A 20,600-nucleotide genomic window follows, 5' to 3' on the forward strand; every position below is an offset into this window, starting at 1 on the left:
ATAATTTAGCAGATGCATTTATTCAAAGCAACAAAGAAACATGACATATAAATCTATGAACAGTTAAGCAACTGTCAACACTACTGAAAAAATCTGAGCCCTGCTTATGTTGTTATGGTTCAACACCAAATATCACATTCCTGATACAGTAAAGCTTACAAACCAACAGAACAACCAGCATGCCTCAGCTTTTAACCACATAAATACACAGTGTCTTTATCTGTGAAGGTGAACTCTTCTTATCTGCTGGCGTTTCCTTATTCACTCACCTGTCACTGTGAGGTGAGTCCCGCAGGGAGTCGTAAGAGTCTCCGTACTGTAGGGGGCACTGTGTAGTGTCAGGATAACCACAGTATGCTGCACGACGGGCACGAGCCTCCATACACGCCGGGCTGCTGCATTTACTGGTGCCAACAGAGGAAGAGAGCGCCCCCGACTGGCAGTCAGAGTGTATGCTGTCTGTCCGCTCCATACTCCATGTGCGCTCCTCGTGCCTGAGGGGCGGGAACGACACAAAGGGAAGCAGAAAATATGTGGGGAAATTTAGTTGGAAATTTCTTGAAAAAATGTTTCTTTTTCCACAAATTTTGTAGGCTATGTATGCAAACTGTATAATATCCAAGGTACACATTTCTAGTAATTGTGCAGATAATTCTCATATTGTATTTGCAGAAAATTGTGGAAATTTGTCCTCTCCCCAAATTTGTAACTACCAAAACAAAGTAATAAAATATAATTTAATAAGAAGGGTTATATTGACCTATTACGATTTTGCTTACATCTGCCTTGTAAATATATATATATATTTTATTAAAAAGTTTCTGAGGTAAATCAATAACAATTTTAACAACATTTCAAGTGTGATTTATGAGATTTGTTTTGTTTTGAATACAATTTTTCTTTGTAAAAGGCAAAAAGTTGATCATACTGATTTCAAACTTAAGGATCCATTAGTTTGAATATACACTGAACCAAACACTATCATAATATCTTATTTGATAACTCAGTTTAATTTATATTTGACAAAACATGTCATGTTTTGGTTCTGACAGTAATGTTTTGGTAGCGACCACATCACATTACAGAATTTTAACCTACATACTAAAACACTACTACAGGGTTTGTACAGAAATTGTAAAATAAAATTCCAGGACTTTCAAGGACTTTTCAAGCACTACTCTTTTGATTTTCAAAGACTTCAATCAGATTTTGATGATCAGGTTTGATGTTTCAACTGTTAAAGAAAAAAAAAATTAGAAAAAAATATTTGCGAAACTGCTCCGAAGTCCCGATCTGAATCAAATAATTTGCGATCCGACCTCTTAGGTTCAGATCTAAATCATATGATTTGTGATCCATGCTCCAATGTCCCGATCTAAATAATGATTCACAAATCATTTCACATCAGGATTCAGGATACTTGAAGTTCCAAACTAAATCAAATGATTTGTGATATGTGATTTGAAGGCTTGATCTGAATCAAATGATTTGTGATACATGATCTGATTGGAGCACTTCGAAACAGTGAATCATGTTGCGACGCAATGGTTTTTAAATGGTTTTTACAAGCACTTTTAATTCATTCTGGTTTTGCTAGTGAATTGCTTGAAATTAAAAGAAGTCATGAGCTCGAAGCAATTGAAATGGTTCCAGCTTAAATGAATTATTCAATTGATCTGGTTTATCTGTTCCTCTTTTTGCATCTTCAGCCATGTTTACACGACACTGTCAGTACTGCTATTGGTTTAGCTTGATAGTTTTATGACATTAACTGAAATAGTTAATGTAAAAAAAAAAAAAAAAAAAATGTATAATGTTTTTTTAATTGCATGAAAAGATTATTAAACAAATTAAACACTTATGTCATAGATACATTGTTATTCATTAATTCAAGCAATTTTAAAGTACCCCTTCAGAAATATTTATATTTTCAAGGGTTTTCCAGGCCTTAAATTTCCAAAAGTCAAGTTCAAGTACTCAAGTAGTCTAAGTACCTTGTACGAACCCTGCTACTAAAACATACTACAATACTAAAAATTTGTATAACCGTACTAAAATTTTGTTTATTTCCCCCAAATAAAGGATTATGTGTTCCCTTTTGTCACTACTAAAACAATGATGACATGTTTCGGTCTTGACTGTTTCGGTAGTGACAACTGTAGATACTTGCTCAAAGATACTAATCAGCACATGGTTAGCAAGCACAGTTCTGAAAAGTTAAAATTAAATGTTACAAAGTAACTCCCAAAAAAGTGTTTAATTATAGAAAAATGATATTTGGTAGTGACATTCTTTATACACAGATTTTCAGACTTTACAACACATTTATCTAAAAAAAAAAACCTGTCCTTGAAAAAATGTTTTTCACAAACATATCCTCAAAATACTGGAGGAGAAAAAAAAATATATAGTAAAAAAAAAACCCAGCAATAATACAAAATATAACATTAAAAAGTTTATAAATCACTAGTTTTTCTAAAGAAACATTGTCCAACATCGACATTAGCAGCTAAAGTTACAGTGTGAGTCTGCGTCTCTCTCGCCTCCCCTGAGCCCACTGAGTTTTAACAGACCCCCTAAAGAGTGCCGTGAGTTTGGTGGGGGGTAATTGAGAATGAATGGGGGAAAGTCACGTGAGAGTAGGGAATTCCTCCACCACAATATGACTGGTTATGATCAGCTATGATTGGTTTATGTGATAAATCCCTCCTCTTATGTTTGTATGTGTTCCATGTCCGTGATATTACTTTGGTATACATTTAAATTTGCTTAAAAACGCTAACTTGATGAGATGGTTGAAAAAACATTTGGGGCAGATGGATGTGAAAAATAGATGGATGTGAATTGTGTTGGCTAGTTGGGTTAGTAAATGAACAGCCAATTAGACAGATGGGTTGAGGATATATGTCAAGGATCTATATATAGATATATTGACAGATGAATCAGTCAGGGAAGACTCAGTACCGGTGACTGGAAGCGTGAGAAGCTGTGGAGGTGTGGTGGGATCGTGACGACATTCGGCTGCCCGAGAAATTGCCTGATGTCTCTGTTCCGTGTCGTACTACTCGCTCAGTTGCTGGGACATTCTTAGATATATACTGCAATAAAAAGAGTAGCGTGAGATTATAAATTAATTACATTTGAAGAATTCTTAATCATTGTGAGCACCAGAGGAAGCGGTTAATCACAAATATCTAATCAATTATCAAATCACAAAAATCAATTTACTTCAATTACTAAATCTTCAGAATATGCAAGACACAGGAAATGAGAGGGAGGCAAACTCACATCCACCATGGGGATTTCCTCAGGGCCGGGGCCGGGGTGGTTGGGTCCGTTGGCCAGCATGCGGTTGGGATGCTCCGCACACATGTTTTGGTGCAGGTGGTTATGCATCTTCTTTCTTTGTTTCCTGAAGAAAGATCCAGTCTGAAATCTGATCTGTGATTTCTACCATGACAGCAAATACTCTAATATTTAAAACAGGAAAGTACACCAAGTTCACTTCTTTGATGAACAGAAAGAACCAAAGGTCAGCATTTATCTAAAATAAAAACCTTTTGTAACATTATACACTATACCATTCAAAAGCTTAGAGACAGTATAATATTTTTTTTATTTTTTTTATTAATATTAATATTTTTATTTAGCAAAGATGCTTTAAATTGATCAGGAGAGATGATAATTCATTTACAAAATGTTACAAAAGATTTCTATTACAGATAAATGTTGTTCTTCAAAACTTTCTATTCAAGAAACCTGAAAAAATTCCACTCAGCAAATTAGAATGATTTCTAAAGGATCATGTAACTGGAGTAATGATGCTACAAATTCAGCTTTGAAATCACAGAATTTAAATAGTAAAAATATTTCACAGTTTTACTGTTTTGCTGTACTTTGAATCAAATAAATGCAGGCTTGGTGAGCAAAAGAGACTTCTTTATAAAACATTAAAAATCCTACTGTCCAAAAACTTTTGACTTTTTTGCTGATCACCAAAGTAAAACACAAAAGTTACTTAAATTTGGCATAGATTATGGCTGGATGACATGTTCAAATATGCATGTATTATTTTAATAACAGGAATAATATTATCATTTAGTTGGTATCCAGTGGCAAACATAAAATTAATTCATTATAATAATTAAAACAATATTTAATTCTTTGAATTATTGGAAAACAGGCATTGCCATATGGTCATATAATTAAATTTAATTTGGTTTGAATTATTTTTTTGTTGAATTTAAACTAAATAAACTCTATATATCAGCAATGTATGTACACTACTGTTTAAAATATTTGGGGTCAGTAAGTTTTTTAAAAATGTTTTTGAAATTTCTTATGCTTTCCAAGACTAATTTTTTTTAAAATCAAAAACACAGTAAAATGCAATAATTTTGTGAAATATTATTGCAATTTAAAATAATGGGTTTCTATTTCAATATATTTTAAAGTGTAATTTATTCTGTGATCAAAGCAGAATTTGCCAGTTTTCAGTGTCACATAATCCTTCATAAATTATTATAATATGCTGAAACATTTCTAATTGTAAAGGGTGAAAATGGTTGTGCTGCTTAACATTTTTTGTGGAAAACGTGATTTTTCAGGATTCTTTGATGAACAAAAATTTTTTAAAAGAACAGCACATATGTGAAATGCAAATCTTATATTTATATATATATGCAATGTGACTGATGAATATTATACTGACCCCAAACTTTTAAACATAAGTGTTATAAAATGATATAGCGATGTACATTTCCTCGCAAAGCAAATTTTGCTTATACCACCCAAAGCGTGTAAGTGTGTTTTTTAATTTAATGTGTGAATGTGCACAGTTCTCTCTGGCGATCGCTAGAGTTCCCGGGGCTTACTTGGTTTTGCAGTATGCCACCACACACACGATGCCAACCACCAGCAGTGCCACGCAGATGCCCGTTATCGTCAGCACACGTTTTTGGTACAGCTCCTCAGCCTCTGAATGGACGAGAGCCATGGACAAGCACACACATATGCACAGACGTACACACAGAGACAAACACACATGTACAGGACGACCATTGAACACAAAGACACACATACATACAAAACACACAACCGCTGCATCAGTGGCAGCCTTAAAACAATGTCAAATTAACTCATTCAACCTAAAACATTTTCTAACTTCAGTCTATAGTAGTTAACAGTCATATTGTCACTTCTATACAGTTTTATTTAGTCAAAGGAAAAGTACACCCCAAAATGAATATTCTGTCATTATTTACTAACCCTCATGTTAGTGAATTATGTTATTTTATCAGTGGAACGAAAAAGGAGATATTTAAAGGAATAGTTCACCCAAAAATTCTGTCATTAATTACTCACCCTCATGTCGTTCTAAACCTGTAAGACCTTAATTTTGACGTTCATTTTCAGAACACAAATTAAGATATTTTTTATGAGATCTGAGAGCTTTCTGACCCTACATAGACAGCAATGCAACTGACATGTTCAAGGCCCAGAGAGTTTTGTAAAGACATTGTTAAAATAGTCCATGTGTCATCAGTAGTTCTGGAAGCATTCTCGTAGATTCATAAAATTATAATCATAAACAACTGATGTCATATGGACTATTTTATCGATATTATTACCACCTTTCTGGGCCTTGAATATATCAGTTGCGTTGCTGTCTATGCAGGATCAGAAAGATCACAGATTTCATCAAAAATATCTTATTTGTGTTCTGAAAATGGATTTGGAACGACATGAGGGTGAGTAAATAATGACATAACTGTCATTTTTTAGGTGAACTATACCTTTATATCTTAAAGTCCAAGCTATAAGCTCCAAATAATAAAAATGAATGGGGACTGGGGCTGTTGAGCTAGATTTTTAGTCCCACATCTGAAGTTATTGTCTGGCTCAGGCGACGTGGAATATAGTGCATGAAAATAGTGCATAAAACATATGACTTTTATGGTGCTTTTAGAGCTTGACAGCTCCAGTCCCCATTTACTTCCAATGTATTTAGGAAAGCAGCTTGGACCCCAATATGCAAATGTAATATATGTACATATATTAAACTTCCATATATGAATTTATATAACACAATTTCATATATTGACGTATATCTAGCCCATATGTATAGTCATATGTGTGTGTAATACATATTCTGACATATATGGCATATGCATGTATTTATAAAATTGACCCCATTCAAAAATTTACATACTTTGATTCTTAGTACTGTGTTGTTACCTGAATGATCCACAGCTGTGTGTGTGTTTTTTGTTTAGTGATAGTTGTTCATGAGTCCCTTGTTTGTCCTAATCAGTTGAACTGCCTGCTGTTCTTCAGAAAAATCCTTAAGGTCCCACAAATTCTGTGTTTTTACATCATTTTGCGTATTTGAACTCTTTCCAGCAATGACTGTATGATTTTGAGATCCATATTTCCACACTAATAACACACATGTAACTACTACAGATGTTTCAAACACTCACTGATGCTCCAGAAGGAAACACAATGCATTAAGAGTCAGGGGGTGTAAACTTTTGAACAAAATGAAGATGTGTACATTTTTCTTATTTTGCCTAAATATCATATTTTTTCATTCAGTACTGCCCTTTAGAAGCTACATGAGATACTTACATGTTTCCCAGAAAACAAAATAAGTGATATTTACCCTGATCTTCAATTTCATAAAGTTTTCACCCCCCCACTCCCTCAGTTGTCCTCAGTGTGAAAAGATGGATCTCAAAATCATACAGTCATTGTTGGAAAGGGTTCAAATACACAAAAATGCTGGAAAACCAAAGAATTTGTGGGACCTGAAGGATTTTTCTAAATAACAGTGGACAGTTTAACTGTTCAGGACAAACAAGGGACTCATGAAGTGGATCATTGTGATCATTCAGGTGACAACACAGTATTAAGAATCAAGTGTATGTAAACTTTTGAATGGGGTCATTTTTATAAATTCAACTATTATTTTCTCTTGTGGACTATATGTACGTTTTTATGTGGAATATCTTATTCAGGTCAGTACTACATAAAAAATAACATGCATTTTGTATGATCCCTCTTATTTTGATGAAATAATTAACATTTTGCAGAATACATCTCATTTTGTGTTCCACAGAAAAAAGTCAAACAGGTTTAGAAGAACACAAGGGTGAGAAAACGATGACAGGATTGTTATTTTTTGGTTGAACTCTTCCTTTAAATCTACAATCTTTATTTTTAATGGGCACTGAGGTGCATCAGATGTCATTCTAAAACACATTTCAGATGGCTGATATCAGGTGCTCGGCAGCATGGGAAGGGCACAGCTGTGGTGCTTTCTCTGTCTGCCAGGGTTTCACATAAAGCACATTATGCTGAAACAGTGGGAGAACTTTTGGCTACCTTCAGGACTGAAACCATCCTGTGCAACACAGAAAACTCGAATTTTTTGGCCAGAAGTGTTTATAAAATGAAATCTCTGCCCCTCTGAAAACCCATTACATGCATTATTCTATATATAAAATCCTATGACGTCTGAAGAAGACAGAGCAGTCTAAGCTTATAAGTCTTGCATAAAGCATGCCTCCTGTAAAATAGAGTTAAAAGACACAAACTGCATTATAGGAGCTCCTTGGAGAGGTTGTTCATAAAACCCAATTAAACTTCACAAGCAGTTTTGGAATATTCATTATTATGACTAAATGTGTTTTAAAACCAACATGAAAAATCAAAACTAACCCATTTACTCATCTATGCACATTATTGTTAAGTAATAACTGTTTGTTTTATTTAAAAAAAAAAAAAAAATACAGTTATATATGTTTAAATGTTTTGTTATATAAATTAATTAATAAATAAGTAATAAATATACTTTAAATAAATTGTTTAACTATGCATTCATATATAATGTATTTAAAAGTTTCAAATATAAATATATTTATTTTTAATTACTTCATTAAAACTCTTTTCAAATTTACATTTACTTTCTTATTTTACTCAGAAATTTTACACTACAAATTAATTTTTTTTGCTATAGTCATTTCATGTTGACTTTAAAACTGAATGGTAAAAAAAATAAATTTTGGCAAACCGCAGGTTTTATGAAGACCGTCTATACAGATGCCTTGAACACATATTTTTATATCTGGGTCTGATTTTTGAGAACGAGAATATTCAAAACATCCTCTGGGGTGCTGAACGTGGGCAGCAACAGAGGAAGCATACAGAACATGAAGGGAGGGAACGAAAAAACGGACGGGAGGAAGGAGAGAAGAGAATTGAGGGCCAAACAGTAGGGGGATGAGTGTGTAATAAAAGAGAAACACAGAGGGGAGGGGGGGGGGGGGGGGTTGAGTCAGACACTGATATTGCATTGCATGCTTGTTACAGGAAACAGAGATCAGAGTACACAAAGAGAGAGAGAAAACGGAGAGCGAGATGTACCCAGACCAACGGCTAATGTACTCTAGTGCAGACAAGAAGACAGGAGAAGAGATGGGCAACACTCATTTTAACCCTGACTCGGCTCCCTGACACATACGTTCTATGGAAATAAAAGTTGTTTTTTATTTTACACTGCAAAAAAATAATGTCCTTAATTAGTATATTTGTGCTGTTTTACAGGAAAGAAAATTTATACACACACACACACACACACACACACACACACACACACACACACACACATACACATATATATATAAATTATTTAAAAAAAAATGTAAAAGATAAATATACTTGAGAAACAAAATTACATTAGATATACACTACCTAACAAATTATACAATTAAAAATATTTAATAAATAACGAATTAAATTTTTTAATGTTTTGGAAAGAATTCTCTTATATGCTCTTTAATTCTCTTTAATGCTTTGAATGCTTTTTTTTTTATAATTTCAGGAATAAATTACACTTTCAAATATATTCAAATAAATTTAGAGTAATTTAAAGTTACTTAAAATTGTAATAATATTTCACAATATTACTGCTTTTACTGTATTTTTAAACAGATAAATGCAGTCTTGGTGGGCATAGTAGATATATAAATATATAGTTAAACTACAATACATTTTCTGAATTTAAAAAAAATTTAATTATAAAAATGATAAAAAATAACTTTTTAAAATTTTCCCTTATAAAAATAGTTGTAAAATGTAATTGTCCAATGAGAAAAATAATTGTTAATTCATTCAAAATATTATTCTTGAAAAAGAGAACCAGCCTTATTATCCTATGTACAATTTTTCTTCTCAAGCATTTTCTTTAGTCCCACTTTATATTAGGTGGCCTTAACTACTGTGTACTTACATTTAAATTAATAATTTGGTACAATGAACTATACATGTTTTTACATTGTACTTATATTTTTTAAAACACCTATATGTAATTACATCTGTAATTAATTTATGTAATTACATTTATATTTATACTGTTACTGTATATTTATACACCTACCAATACCACCAAACTTGACCCTAAATTTACCGTATCACACCTGAATATCAGTAAATGTGTTTTGCAATGCAATATGATTTAATATTGATGTAAGTAGTAATTAAGGCCACCTAATATAAAGTGTGACCTTTTCTTTTAAATTAATTTTGTCTTATGTTAGGATATTTTACTGGAAAACATGTAAAAACACTGATTAAGAGATTATTTATTTGCAGTGTGAAAAATTTAAATTTATTCCAGACATTTTATTTCTCTAACAAGTTTAATCACTGTAGCATAAATTTATTAAAATGTAATAATTTATTACAGAAATAAGCCATTTGAGGCTGTTGTAAACTCACTAATGCCTGGCCTTGAGTGGCATTTGATAAAAGACATAAATGGCTACTTTTCTGATAATATCACAGAACAGTAAATATGCGTTTTATACTATAAATATTGATCTACCTGACTGATGCGTTTCATTCCTACATTCCTAAAAATGAGTGTCGCTTTGTCAGAGCTGAAAAAGTAAATCAGAAAGCTGGGAATGTATTTGCTTGTTCAAATATAGGACAGAGAAAATAGAACGAGACGAGTCCTTATGTGAATATGCTTAAACTATGTCATCAAATTATGTCATGAACCTTACAAACTAAAGAATCAAACAAATAATAACTTCATACCCATGATTTCAATTCCAAGATGCTCTGCCAATACAGAAAGTTGACAATGTGAAAAAAAAAGAAAAAAACAAGAAAACAGGTTTCAGGTAAAAATGTCCACTTGTTCAGATAGAGGCGGTTCACTAAAATGCGATCAGTGGTGTTGTTTGGTTGGTTTTGTTTGAGACATTGAGATGAGTGACTGTACGTTCCAGTAACAGACAGACAATGCAGACACACACTGGCCAACTCCATATTCCCCATAAAACAAAAACCAAACCAATGGAAATACAAGTAAGCAAACAAACAAACAAACAAACAAACAACACGCCTTTCTGGTTCATCGCATGTAAGCAAGTGTACAAATGCATGCAGACATAGACAGCCACACTTACTGCCATATTTACTAGACCTCATTTCTGGTTTAAGGTTAAGAAACAAAAAAAACAAAGAAACAAAACCATTAAACAGAAAAGCACAATGTACAACACAAAAAGACTCAAGTACAGACGAATGTAGACATACATCTAATGATTTATATGCAAAACAATCATGAACAATCAGATGGCTTTTGTTTAGTTACACGATTACATTTTCATGTGTTTTAAAACTTCCACTGCAAATGTATAAATGCAGATTTTGTGTTACGGCATGCATGGTACTGGCAATACTGAGGGCTCCTCTAGCAAACTACCACTGTTTTGGAAAGCAGCGGTTCTAGAGGTCAAAGGTTAGAGGTTAAGGGTCATGCATCATGCCTCAGGCTCAGAACGCTGTTAAGAGGTCATACAAAACAACAGCATCAGTATTACTTAACATCCAGTACTTGACTGAAATATTCCAGGTTCAAGGCAAGTTAAGATTTACCAAGAGCATCTGTGGAAATTTTCTCATCGTACAGTTAAAATGAGCAGAAATTACACTTGTGCTAATGCACTTATAATGCTATTACAGAGGATCTGTGTGACATATTTCTTTTGTCTGCAGAACCACTAAAAAGATTACATATATAACATACACTTTTGTTTGACTGCAGAACAATCATCAGCAAGATACACAGCAGTAAGAAAATCCACTGAACAGACTATATTGTACATTATATTGCACCAAAATGTATGGTATAGATGACACAAATATAGTATTTTCCTGCTGCTGTGTATTTTGCCATTGACTGCTCTGCAGACAACACAATGAAAAAAAAAATATCATCATCATTGTCAAAAAAAAAAAATAAAAATCAATAAAAAATCTGGGGAAAAGATAAAAAATGATTATTTTCTCTTTCTGCTATACTTCTGTGTTATGTGAAATTTACAAGGTTTTACATGATCATGGCAGCAGATGACATTCACTACTGTTTAAATTTTTGGACTCACTACGATTTTTAAAAAATAAATTTTTTTAACATTTTTTGTAATGTCACAATTTTTTACTTCAAATAAATGCTATTTTTAACTTTTTTTTCATCAAAAACTCCTGAAGAAAATGTATCATGATTTCCATGAAAAATATTAAACAGCACTGTTTGTAATAAAAAATGTTTCTTGAGCAGCAAATTGGTAGCCTGGAAAAAATCCAGACCCTAATCTATTAAGATTAAGGGTCTGGCATCGAGCAATGAAAAGGGCCTAACTCGAGGGGCGGCACCAAGCGTGCATTTGAAACTCTCACTGCACGCAATTGGATAACGCCACGACCAATCACAACAATACACGGTGATACACGCTAACTGATAGATTAAACTCTTGCAGTATCCAGTCGGCAAAATAGGGTTGTGCCGATAGACGATAGTATTGTGTATCGACGATAGTCAGAGATATCGCCTGTTGCTGATGCCTTTGATGATAGTTAGACGATTATTATTATTATCCGTCAACAAAGAACTTAACTTTAGCAATGCAGCACAGAGAGTCTGTTCTAGGATGCTTCAGAAACTTGCCGCGGTATAAACAAGCATAGAGAGGCCACGTCGCCTTAACGCACCGCGTGCAGTGAAAATGGGAGATTTTCATCATACAGTATGGTGATAGATTAACTGATACTAACGGGAGTGTTATATTATATTAGCATTGCAGTCATTAGGATAACAGAGGTAGTAAAACGTGGTTCAGGCTGAATTAATTACGATGTATCATAATCGGTCTGTATATAGTAAACAAACATTCATCTCCGTAACATCTATATGCGTTAATTAGAATTACGATGCGATCAGATGGCGCTAAACATATGCACGTGTATTACACGCGCATCACTTCTCCGCATTCAATATGAACTGAACTACAACAGGAACTGATGACAAAGGTCAGACATACAGCGGTAACATTATCGCAATATGACGGGTAAAGAAAGATTCATTCATTTACATTTATGCACGCATTTACAACTCACTCACTGACGATAGCAGAGAATGAAACCGAAAGTAACTTGAACAACTCCGGCAGCAGAACTACAGTCAGTGCTGTACACGCACAACTTAATCATATGCCAATAGCAAGTCTACCTTTACAAAACGAATAAGGAATTTAGTACATAGATAATTAATTAAATTAGCACGATAGTATCGTGTATCGGCGATCTCTCAGGCTGACGATATGAAAATTGAGCATATCGCCCAACACTACGGCAAAACAGCAAAAACGTCCTTCTTGCAAAGGAACGATTCGAGCGCGGTTTTCTTTTCCTCTTTTATATGAAAAGCCAAGTATAACTCGTTCATTGTAGCGGCCAAAGCCATTTCAAACAGCTGGTGTTCATCTGTAGCCATCTTTCAATGTTTACTAAATGATTCCGGACGTCGCAGTGCTGCCGTCATCACCTTAGCTCGCCTCTGGCCCGCCTACATCAGATACACCGATTTGATTGGTTCCCAGAACTTCTTACGTAATGCAGTAACGTGCATCATTGCTCTATGCCAGAGTGTCTTGCAGAGACAATTCAAATTGTGCTCTCGCGAGACCTCTGGATTTCCAGAGTAGCAAATTGGCATATGTGACCCTGGACCACAAAACCAGTCTTAAGTCGCTGGGGTATATAGCAATAGCCAAAAATTACATTGTATGGGTCAAAATTATTGATTTTTCTTTTATGTCAAAAATCATTAGGAAATTAAGCAAACATCATGTTTCATGAAGATTTTTTGTAAAATTCCTACTGTAAATATATCAAAATGTAATTTTTGATTAGTAATATGCAATGTTAAGAACTTAATATGGAGAACTTTAAAGGTGATTTTCTCAGTATTTTGATTTTTTTGCACCCTCAGATTACAGATTTTCAAATAGATGTATCTCGGCCAAATATTGTCCTATCATAACAAACCATACATCAATAGAAAGCTTATTTATTGAGCTTTCATATGATGTATACATCTCAGTTTTGTCAAATTTAACCTTATGACTGGTTTTGTGGTCCAGGGTCACATATTGGAATGATTTCATGAATTATCATGTGACACTGAAGACTGGAGTAATGATGCTGAAAATTCAGCTTCACATCACAGGAATAAATTACAATTTTGAAAAATATATAACTTAAACAAAACACTTTTAAAATTTTAATAATACATTTAAAATAATACATTTAAAATTGTAATAATAATTCACTATATTACTGTTTTTACCGTATTTTTTTAGTAAATAAATGCGGCCTTTGCTGAACATAAGAGACTTTCAAATACATTAAAGGGACAGTTCACCCAAAAATGAAAATTTGATGTTTATCTGCTTACTTCCAGGGCATCCAAGATGTAGGTGACTTTGTTTCATTTTTGGATGAACTATCCCTTTAAAATATCTTACCGACCTCAAATTTTTGAACGTCAGTGTATATTGTTAAAGGTATAGTTCACCCAAAAATGAAAATTACCCCATGATTTACTCCCCCTCACTGTAAAACTGAAAAAAGTAAAATTGAAAAAAGTAATTGTTCATGCTGCCTTAAAATTTTAAGTTTAGACGACATAAAATTTTAAGTCATACTACATGAAAACATGGATATTTGCGTTGAGTAAACTTAAGTACTATAGTTGGAGTTATATTAAAAAATGTCCTGGCTCTTCCAAGCTTTATAATGACAGTGAATAGCTGTTAGTATTTTGAAGTCCAATGAAGTGCTTCCATCCATCATAAAACATGTGGGGGCTTAATAAAGGCTTTCTGAATTGAATCTATGCATTTGTGTAAGAAAAATGTCCATATATAGAACTGTAATCTCTAGCCTCTTGTTTTATCCCAATTTAGCCCTGATTTTCCTCTCCCGAGAATCGGATTAAAAATCTTGTTGAGCACTTGATCAGTTTCGATGTTCGGCATACAGATTGAATCTTACGCCTGCCGATCTGCTTGCACACGTTTGATAATTAGGATTTTACATTGGGATGATGACGGCATGATGTGATTAGATCAGTACTTTCATAACATCCAATGCGTGACCCCAAAACAGCTGGCCTAAGGGTTAGAGAGTTGGGCTTGTAACCTGAAGGTTGCAGGTTTCAGTCTCATGTCCAGCAAGGATTGTCTGTGGAGGGAGTGAATAACCAATGCTTTCTTCCATCTTCAGTACCATGACTGAGAACTAAATCGGGCTAAAACTCCTGTAGTTTGAGCCCTGCTTTAGCGGAAGCTAGAGATTACAGTTTATAAAGTTCTAAATATGGATTTTTTTTTTTTTACACAAATGCATTGATTCACTACAGGAAGCCTTTATTGAGCCCCTGCATTTTTTATGATGGATGGATGCACTCGATTGGGATTCAAAATATCAACAGCTATTCACTGCCATTATAACTCTGATTCTGCGGCACCCAGGGAGCAGCTGGGGGCTCAGTGCCTTGCTCAAGTGTCTCACCTCAGTCATGGTATTGAAGGTGGAAGAAAGCTCTGGTTATTCACTCCCCCCCACTGGCAGTACCTGCCGGACCTGAGACTTGAACTTGCAACCTTCAGGTTACAAGTCTGACTTACAAGTCTGACAGTGTTGTTTAGCTCTCTCCTCTGTGGCTATGTCATCCGTTGGAACACCACTCTCTCATAAACATGCGAACGACAGTTAGCGGAAGCTAGAGAATACAATTTTTTAAACGTTTTAAATATGGATATTTTTCTTACACAAACACATCAATTCACTTTAGAAGGTCTTTATTAACCACCGGAGCCATGTGGAGCACTTTCTATGATGGATGGATGCACTTTATTGGACTTCAAAATCCATTCACTGCCATTATAAAGATAATATTTTAATATAACTCTGATTGTACTCATCTGAAAGAAAAAAGTCATATACATCTAGGCTGACTAATTTTCATTTTTGGGTGAACTATTCTTGAAAGTGCAGTATTGTCAATGCAATTTTTAAGCGGATACACTTATTTCTGTGGACACAAATGCTATCAATGAGCTTAACTTGTACTGAACCCAGAACAATCATTTAAATTATATTAATTAGTGTCTGTCAAACAAGTCATGAATCTGTCTTAACAGACTAATTAATTTATTGTTGAATCTAAATCTGCTGTATAAAAACATAATCTATATGTTAACATGCTTTATTGTATCATTTGCATTATATTTAAACTTTTTTTAATAACTTTTTTTAAAAACTTTTTTTAATAACTTTTTAAATCTCTTTTTAATAATATATCAATGCACACTAAATCCGTCCACATTTCTACTTAAAGCAATATAAAAACTCTGAATGGACAAACAGAGGCAGACACGTACAAGTACATGCGCACACACATCATAGCCAAACATGCAGCTTTAGAGCAGACAGACAGACAAACAGACAGGAAGAAGAAATGGACATACTGTAGAAACCGGCCATAACGGAGGTTTGACAGCGTTCACCGGTATAGTCATTTGGACACCTGATGGAGGGAAACAAACCCGCAGAGGGAGAAGGAAGGAACGAGAGGGAAGGGGGAGAGGAGAGAGAGACATGAGGAGGAGGAAGAGAGAGAGAAAGAGAGAGAGAGACGAGAGCAGAGAAACATGCAGTTAGAACAACAGAGAACAACCCCAGCGAGCTGTTCCACCTGATGATGTCATCGCTGTGATGTCACAGCCCGCGGCCATGCTGGACGAGTTTCAACCTGAGGAAAGAGGGTTCATGTCATTTCATGACATTTTTAGGATGGGTCTAAAAATTTTATAAGCGTTGTGGGAAGCCGATTCATTTTAATGATATAGAAACTGATTCAGATGGTCCATTTGAATGGCAATTCCTCAAGGGGACGCTTACCCTCCTCAGAAGCTGAGTCCTCCATTGGGCCACAATCAAATATTAAAAATTCAAAAAAATTATTTATATTTTAAAATTATTTGTTATATTTATATTTAATGAAAAAAAAAAATGACCTATGACATGTACATGTGTATAAAAACTGACCAGCAGGTTATAAGTCATTGCAAAAAAGGGCTCGGAAAAGAAATTAGTTTCAGGAAATGATCTAGAATCATTTTTTTGCAGATGCCACTTGATTTGCTTGAGTACTTTGTGATCTGATGCAATAAAATATTGCACTGTGGGCCACTGTGGATCAAACATAATCAAAGCTAATCTGATGCTTTACATCTTTACTTCCTCATAAAATGCCAATCAGTTCCACTTCTGTGATCATCTGTAAGACCTCACGTTAATGAGGAGACTGTCCTAGGACAAACAGGAGCGAAATCAAGTCCCTAAAAGCTTCATAATGGTGCCAAAAGCTTTGTCTAGTCACAGGTTTTCATTATTTATGTACTGAGGGCATTTTAGAGTTCAGTTCTATTGGGGAATTCACCGTTCAGTCTGTCTGCAGAATTTACTGCAGAGGTCATTGGGACAGGCTGCATTTCATTTGCCTCAGGAGCTACAGTAACACACGCATACACACACACACACACACACACACACACACACACACACACACACTGAGATGACATGTTAAAGTGATGTCTCTGAAATAGATGTGGGAGGTATGACATGTATACTGTACAATGGTAAAAATGTGCCAACTGGTGGAAATTTTGCTAAACATTTTATACTGTGGTTGATATATTTGTGCTTAATTTGTTAATGGAAACATTCCTCATTTAAGGCCTTTTTTGATAGGGGAAAATGTACTTTTTGACTTCCAAAAGAAGGTAAAAACATTCAAACTCTAAATATGATTCTGCTCAAATTTCATATTCATAAATGGTAATTTACTTATTAAAAATCCAACTTTATAAAATATTAAATACCAGGTTATATTCAAACATAGCTGTATATTAACAGTATAAGACACTCTCTAAAACAATTATTTAAATATTTAACAGATATTCAATCATTTATATTAAATGTAGACTAAGTAATTTTTTGTACTTTATTTTGTTTTCTAGATCATTAATGCCACACAGACTTTTTCTGATTATTTTATTTTATTTTTTAAATTATATATATATATACACACACCAGTCAAAAGTACAGCAAAAATCTATATTTGAATATATTTTAAAATATAATTTATTTCTGTGATTTCAAAGCTGAATTTTTAGCATCATTACTCCAGTCACATGATCCTTCAGAAATCATTCTAATATAGTGACTTGCTACTCAAATTTTTTATAATTATTATTATTATGTTGAAAACTGCTGAGTATAATTTTTCAGGTTTCTTTGATGAATAGAAAGCTCAGAAGAACAGAATTTAGCTGAAATAGAAATCTTTTGTAACATTATAAATGTCTTTATGATCACTTTTGATCGATTTAAAACTTCCTTGCTAAATAAAAATATTAATTTCTATAATTTATTTGGCAAAAAAAAAAAATACTGACTTAAGCTTTTGAATAGTATAGTGTATAATTTTACAAAAGCTTTTAATTTCAGATAAACGCTGATCTTTGGACCTTTCTATTCATCAAAGAATTCTGAAAAAATGCACTCAACTGTTTTAAATATTGATAATATAGTAAAAAAATGAACAGCAAACATTTTAGAATAAGTTCTGAAGGATCATGTGAAACTGAAGACTGGAGTAATGTTGCTAAATATGTAGCTTTGATCACAGGAATAAATTACATTTTAAAATATATTCAAATAGAAAATAGTTATTTTAGATAGTCAAAATATTTTAAAACTGTTCCTGTGTTTGCTGTACTTTAGATCAAATAAATGCAGGCTCGGTGAGAAGAAGAGACTTCTTTAAAGAACATTAACAATCTTACTGTTCAAAAACTTTTGACTGGTAGTGTATATATAATCAAATGAAATTAAGTATGATTCATTAGTAAAGCTGAATTTCCACCATGATATACTGCTACCATGATATAAAACATCTTATACTGTGATTTTGGTCATGCCGCCCACCTGTACTGTGAAGTAAAGCTTCAGTGCTGTTGAAGATAAACTCTCAGGCATGTAAGTGAATCACTGTGTCAAGAAAGCCAAGAGCAACACACACTAGTTTCAAATCAGTCCGTGCTTCCCTGAGGGCTATTAACCCTTCTAGCCGCTTCAGACGCTCTGTTCTGTAAATTAAAGAGATTGACTCGACGAGTCACAGTTAAAGGATGACATCTCCCCAAAGGGTTTGAGCTTTAAACAGCTTTAATGGGTTTGTTTCTCTTCCTTTAAAAAATTGGCGCATACACCGTAAATCTGCACTGCCCTGTCCGAAATGGCTGATAAGAACAGAGCATTGTGTCGGTGGTATCACAGGGGAGCAGTAACTCAGCATGCTATTGATAACGCGGCTGTATACATCGACAGAGCTGACAGATGACACGGCAAACCCTGTCCTTTTCCTCTAGACCCTCAGACACACTGTCATTTCTCTGGTTCGCTCTAGACCAGGACTTTTCAATTAAAGCTCCAAGAGTCGCTAAATTTCTTTACCAGCAAAGGCCCAACAATCAACATTTTTTTTTTACAATTCTCAAATTTGAATTAGTAGAATGCAGAACTGTATTTTGAATTTAAAAGTTCTAATAACTTCTCTAATGCTAATAACATATTATATTTATCAGCATGGATTACCCATAATCATGTTATCATCCACACGACTACAGGAGTTGTTAACTGATTTGCTCTGATGCAGGTTTCTGTAATTGAAATAAAGCTAAAATAAAACAAAATATGAATATAACATGAAAATCTTACATTTGTAAAACTTTTCATGGCAAATAATTAAAAAAATGTTTAAAATTAAGTAAAAATGTAAAAAAGCTAACAAATTTACAAAAGCACATAACAAACGTACTACAACGTAAACTACAATTAAATCGAAAACCGAAAATATAAAAAAAGGTACTTCTAAATTATAACAAGTACTATAATAGGATATAAATAATACTAATATAAATAGAAAATTTGAGTATTTATAGTATTTATCTGATTTTTTATAGATTAACATGTTAATTTGACAGCACTTGTGATGTCAAAGCAATGTGTAGTAAAAATAAGCTCATAAACAATGACATTATTATAAAGTTGATGCATTGTCAAATTGAGGTCAAATACAATGAATATGTTTTGAATGTGTGTAACTTACTTGCAGGACAGCTGATTTATACCATGTATGAAATAACAGTCTCCACCGTTAACGCAGTATGTCTTCTCAGTTTCATTGCACTTCCTGGCATGACTTGAGCCCGGAGACAATGTAGTGGTTACTATAGAAACATATGGACACACACACACACAAACACACAGAAAGTCAGAGATGAGCATTATACATTAGTGACATTGTGAGAAATATCTCAATGGCTTGTTGTGTTTAGAATGCTAGCATACTAGTATACTGCACAGTACACGCTGAGGAAAAGGTACAAAGCTGTCACTGGGGTGACTAAGGTACAAAAGCTAAAAGTACATTTCTTTACTGTATTTACCCCTAAATGCTATGCATTAGTGCCTTACAGGTACATACAAGTAGTTTAAAAGCACATATTAGTAGCTTATGAAAAGGTACCACACTAATGACAGATTTAAACCTTTTTCTGAATGTTCTAGTGTACACTGCCTACTATTTTGTTAATAAATAGCAGGTGAAACAGAATGCAGCAATGATAAACACTTCAACTGTAGTATGCTACATTGTTGTGACATGACTTCAATGAGTGGCTGCCGGATTATGTTTGACAAAAACGTCCTCAGTTTTTAACTCACATAACAAAAATATGAGCCTACAGGGCTTTATAGATAACTTAGGAAGTCAGGGAATGTCTCATTTAAGTTTTATTACAAACTACTCACATTGGCAATAAAAAGTGATTAATACGTGAAAATTATTTTATACAGTTGAAGTCAAAAGTTTACACCTTTCAGAATCTGCAAAATGTTAATTATTTTACCAAAATCAGATCAAGCAAAATGCTTGTTATTTTTTATTTGGTATTTTATTTATTTATTTAATTTAAGACAACTGAGGGACTCATATGCAACTGTTACAGAAGGTTCAAACACTCATAGATGCTCGAGAAAGAAACACAATGCATTAAGAGCTAAATTAAGAACTTATTTTGTCTTCTGGGAAACATGTAAGCATCTGTAAGTAG

The 20,600-nt window shown here is 33.7% G+C and overlaps 1 protein-coding gene across 2 annotated transcripts in view; it reads right to left on the minus strand.

Moving 5' to 3' along the window:
• The window catches only part of nrg2b (neuregulin 2b), a 105,816-nt gene that overhangs the window by 5,390 nt on the left and 79,826 nt on the right, over window positions 1-20,600 (minus strand). The window contains exons 4-10 of one of the 2 annotated variants that reach the window (XM_073820839.1): window positions 19,595-19,715; window positions 15,888-15,946; window positions 10,105-10,128; window positions 4,875-4,977; window positions 3,289-3,412; window positions 2,965-3,098; window positions 270-494 (exon numbers count right to left, since the gene is read on the minus strand). In XM_073820839.1, coding sequence (XP_073676940.1) covers window positions 270-494; window positions 2,965-3,098; window positions 3,289-3,412; window positions 4,875-4,977; window positions 10,105-10,128; window positions 15,888-15,946; window positions 19,595-19,715 — 790 coding nt within the window. The remainder of the gene's footprint in view (window positions 1-269; window positions 495-2,964; window positions 3,099-3,288; window positions 3,413-4,874; window positions 4,978-10,104; window positions 10,129-15,887; window positions 15,947-19,594; window positions 19,716-20,600) is intronic. The other variant, XM_073820840.1, reaches the window with a different exon arrangement.

This window comes from Garra rufa, chromosome 16 (assembly GCF_049309525.1).
Source record: "Garra rufa chromosome 16, GarRuf1.0, whole genome shotgun sequence".
NCBI classification, from domain to species: Eukaryota; Metazoa; Chordata; class Actinopteri; order Cypriniformes; family Cyprinidae; genus Garra; species Garra rufa.